The following is a 5113-nucleotide window of genomic DNA, read 5'->3' as shown; positions in this document are numbered from 1 at the left end:
GTGACAGAACGAAACGAGGAGTACTATATGAGGAGCTGTTCTATCAAATCTGAGGGAACAAAACTGTTGCGTTGCAAAGGTAAATATATATATTTTTTTATTTAGGTCTTTTTTGCAATGTAATCGTTTTTGGGAATTAGTAGAGACCGACGTTTGTCGGGCGGGGTTGGTGCCTAATACCTTCCAACCCCGTAATGTGATCCCCGGACTCAGTATTTTTTTTATTCGTTTCAAGTCGATGTTCGGTTCCTATATCGTAATAATTAGGTGGCGACTCCCAAACCTCAAAGTCAAAAGTGGATCTGCACGCACCGCGGATCGTGGGCGCTTTCAACTAGTTAATCGTAGTTTCTTCTGTAAAACTTTACATATTTTAAAATGATTCAGTATGTTTATTCATTCATGTTAGGAGAGGTTATTAGCAGAAATTGTTTGATTCCCTATTTGGTAATCATTATTACTCACCATTTCCTTCTTCATTTTTTTAGTTTCAGATCCGAAGCTTGGCGAAGTAGGTGTAAAAAAAAAACGAGTGAGAATCATCTGGTGGGTCAGATAGATAGTCAAAGTCCGTCACTTGGTGAGTATTGGGGTTATACCCCCTAGTGGTATCGATTTGTCCAAGAGTATCATAGATTTTGTTCTGAGCGATAGGACTTTTGTTAGAGTGAGGAATATTTGTATAATAATGTATTTTGGTTATTCTTTCGCATTATGATCTTTCGTACATTATTAAATGTATATAGGCTTCTGCTAGTATTATATTTTGTATGTATATATGTAAGATTGTATGTCGTTTATCAGGTGCAGGTTGAACGCCTTAAAATGCTAACATAAACAGATGAGACCATGCCGAAATTTCGAGGTGCCACCTAGTATCTCGAGATCTGACATGGGGATTTGTGTTAGCGTTTGACGGGGCGCCACTTGATGAGGTTAAGGTATTTAATAAGTATTTTCTATGAGATTTTAATGGTCACATGTCTATCTCCCTGGAAAAATGATTTTTAAAATAATAAAACTCTTTCTACATGGGATAACAACCCTCATATTTTGTAGCTCATTAATTTTGAAGAAGCATCAAGTAAAGAACTTAATGATTGAACTTTAATGGGTGTGTACACATAATGACACCCATTCGAAATAGGGGACATTTTTCAAGATGGCAGTGAAACTTTGCATCTTCTCGAGAGGGGGTAATTATAGAGGTTAAAACTGTCAATAGTCTCAACCCTACATGTGTCTTGATTCGAATACAAATTAAGATAGATTAGAAGAGAATCTACTCAGAGTAAGTGGTGGCTAAATAATATCTACAACTCAATAACAACCAAATAAGTCTAGATATTAGCTCTGTCCAGATGCATGCTAAAGTTAATATCTACCCTTACCCGACCTAAAGGGTAGAGTAGGACTGAGTGTGTGAAAACCCAAGTATATCTCTCAATTCTACTAAGATAAGAGACAAATCCTGAGAATCTAGGAGCGTTTTGGTAGAATTGATTTAGTTCATTCTAAATCGATTTAATTATATTTTTGCTGAGGAGTTTCCAAACTTAGATATGAGGATTTGGGGGATCAAGGAGAGGATCCCTAAAATCTAGGGACCATAAGGAAGTCCTATATAAGGGGAAAAGATCAATGGAGAAGGGACATTATTATTTTTAGAATTGAGGGCTTTACTTGAAGAAAGATTACCTAGGTTATTGTCTAACTTTGAAGTCAGAGAATTCTTGACAGGTATCACATCAGTACTATTAGGCGATTGAAAGAGCAAGGGACACCATCAGAGTTGCAAATCGAGTTGCTGAAGGTAAGCTTAGAATTACCTTTATAGTGATCATGGTGATAGTGGGCTCGAGGGTGAGGTAGGGGTAGGCAAGGGTAGAGCCAGAGCTAGGGAGTGAGAGGGTGTAATTCCCCCTCTCCCCCCTCAATTTTTTGGATTTTTATATAACCCTTATGTTCCCGTTTATATTTGAGGTACCATATTTATTTTCAAGCAAATGACAAACCTATTCTATCCTTATTAGATTGCTCAGTCTTTGGGTGAATATTTGAGACACCTTTACGCGTTCAAACGTGATGATGACGTGCCCACTTTGATCTTGTTGCCCCCTTAAGGTTTAGTGAATATTTTAGATACCCCTATGCTTTCAAATTGATGACACCCCGGTAGACCTTTTCCTCCCCCAAGTACCCCTTAGTTTTTTGGTAAATATTTGAGACACCCCCATTCTTTCAAACCTGATGATGACATGGCCACTTTGATCTCGTTTCTCCCTCAAGTTATGGTAGATATTTGAGATACCCCACTCCACCCACCCATCATACATATAAAAAAAAAAAAAAATTAGCTGATTTGAACACCCCTCAACATTATTGTGAATTCTTGAGATACCCTTGTATTTTCTTGTATTTTCTGATAGCATGTCCAATTGGCCTTGTTCTTCTTTCATATTCTAACAAAAATTCAAAAAATAAAAAAAAAGCTTAGATACCTTCTTCTTCAAGTAATTATAATTAAAAACCATTAATTTTTCATTCTAAAATTAGTCATCTTCAAACTCTTCGATATCTATATATATAAAAAAAAGAAATTTAATCTATTTAACCCCATATTCAATCTATCATTTTGAACCTTGTCTTAATCCTTTTTAGAAAATTCCTAATTTTTTTTTTTTCAGAAAAATCTCATTTTCAACTTCAAAAACCCATCTTATTTTTTAAAATTAAAGGTTAAAGTATATTAATCTTATGGTTCAAGTCTTGGATAAAAACTTTTACCTAAGAGGTTTTGAATGATTTTGGAAAGAAACATCCAAAGATTTTTTATTTCAGATTGAAGGCGAGGGAGGGTGGTTATGAGGTTATTTTTTACGTTAGTTTATTAGAGAAAACCTAGGTCATGAAGGTCAATAGGCATTTGGTCAATTTTTGAGATGTCCTGTGTTTTTAAACTCATGGCCTCAGCCCTTCACTTAGGTTGTCTCACATAGACGACTGAGAAGTGACCTAAACGCCCTTTATTTTTTCACACAAAAATGTAAAAATCTTAGAATTTTATCTTCAAACTCTTCAATCTTAATAATCAACAATGCTTTGTCCTCCGAGGAGAAAATTCTGACTCCACCCCTCGGGATGGGGGTGGAGATGGGGAAGCTGAAGAAAAGAAGAGGTTGGGATTTTGAAGGGTGTGGAATTTGGAGATGAATTTTATTTTTTCACTTATCCTCATGAGAAAATGAAATTCACACTTTTTTTGAATGTTCATAATATAAGTGGATTTTTATTTTCCATGGAAAAGATCAGATCAAATAGTGGAAAATGGAATCCAATCCATTTTCCATGGGTAATAAACACACTTTGAGGCATATTTCGAAAAAAAATCTGGAGAGAGGAGAAGAAAGAAGAAACATAGAGAAAAGAAAGAGTGAAGAAACTAATATGTACCCTGGTCTATAATATTGGGCATAGCTGAAGGATGATGGTTGAAATTTTTTAGAAATTGTTTAATTCTGAAGTCGTGAAGTATGAGGATCGAATAAAGAATATTTTGTTATGCGTGATTTTGAAAGAGAAATTATCAAAAAAATAAAAGAAAAAGTACTAATGTAATGTTACCCCTTCTAACATAAAGGTTTTTCAATTTGTTTTATTTGAGAAACGTATAAATTAGGAATGATTCGTCAAAAGTAAAAAAATCAAGAATTTTTTTCGGCTAGTTGAACTGCACAACCATGTCAATCGGTTCTTCTATCATCCGAAGAATTCTTGTATAATTCATGAATTATTTGAAGCATGTTGCTATGGTCCCAAGAGATATTGATTTGTACTTAGAGAATTTTTTTATTTATTTTTATTTATTTTTTGAGAGAGAAAAAGAGATTCTGTTGTCACACCACCTTTTACCAACACCACCACAGCAATTCATAGATAAATAACCAAAAATTTAGCACACATCTTGAGGTAGCGTTAGCAAAAGTTGGTGCGGTGCGGCAATTTTTATTTATTTATTATGGGTGAAGTGGACTCTTTGTATTGAGATCTGACGAATCAACTCAGTGAGCCCAACACATGATCCCTTCAGCAAGATGAAGGGTGAGAAACACAAGTCTGTTTTACTGGTTTTGATGACACGCAAGTGGAGCCATAGTAAGATATTTATTCCATATAGATATTAAGAGTAAGTTGATATAATGCTACCCTACTAAGCAAACCATTTATAAAGCCCAATACACGATATAAGGTTATTTTCGTCATTTCGTCATCACACAATTTGCGGGAACAAGCAAACGACCATTTTCCATGTTTTTGGCAAAGTTTTACGTGCAAAAGCAAACATTAACGAACTCTACATTTCATAGTTTCTAGTTTCTACTACATCAGCTATCAAATGGCTAGTACGAGACCAGGTAATGAACGGATCAGATGCTTCTGAAGCTCACTCTGCCAAAGTGTGGGCCTTTCCTTCTTGATCTCCCATACAGAACTCCTTAAGTCTCTCACAGTGAGCCACGTGTTGAAGTACTCTCGAAACTGAGTGATCAACCCATCATCTTTGATGCTCCACACATGTACCCAATAAACCTGAGTTCCTTCCCATCCTTCAACAATCACACGATCATCAATGGCTATGATGTTACGAGGTTCAAATTTGAACTCAGAGGGGATGGACTTCCCTGTAAGCACTCGCATCATGTGTTCGCAACCTGGAGGTCCATGGAACCACCATTCAAGATCACTGCCAAGAAGCTTACCAACGGTCTCAGTGTCGCCACGTGCCAAAGCTTCGTAAAGCACTTCGACTATGGCTTTGTTACCCATTTCTTTCTCCTCATTTGTTGCCATTTTGAAGAGATGTTTAGTTTGCATGAAGGGGTTGGAATTGGGGGGCTTTTATAGGACAATAGAGAGACTTGTAGGGGACCTTTTTTATGATTGATGATACATATTTGATATAGATGGCTGAGATTGAAAATTGGTGGTGACGTGGAGGATTTAATGGAGGTGGTTCTACTAAAAGTTATATGACAAAAATAGCCTTTATAAGTTATTTGGAATGTGACCCTTCCCATGTTTGTTCTCTACAAAGAACAAATTTATAATTAGT

At 35.9% G+C, this 5113-nt stretch overlaps 1 protein-coding gene across 1 annotated transcript; it reads right to left on the bottom strand.

Moving 5' to 3' along the window:
- Positions 1–4141: 4141 nt before the first annotated feature.
- LOC147386460 (wound-induced protein 1-like) lies at positions 4142–4887 on the bottom strand. The gene has a single exon (XM_086423585.1). The coding sequence runs from the start codon at positions 4873–4875 to the stop codon at positions 4393–4395; it is 483 nt and encodes a 160-aa protein (XP_086279711.1). The 5' UTR covers positions 4876–4887; the 3' UTR covers positions 4142–4392.
- Between the last annotated feature and the right edge of the window lie 226 nt (positions 4888–5113).

The sequence above is a fragment of the Akebia trifoliata genome, chromosome 14, assembly GCF_017979445.1.
Source record: "Akebia trifoliata isolate Shusen 1 chromosome 14, ASM1797944v1, whole genome shotgun sequence".
Taxonomy (NCBI): Eukaryota; Viridiplantae; Streptophyta; class Magnoliopsida; order Ranunculales; family Lardizabalaceae; genus Akebia; species Akebia trifoliata.
Note: the sequence above shows the minus strand (reverse complement) of the source record. Positions and strands in the feature narration are given on the sequence as shown.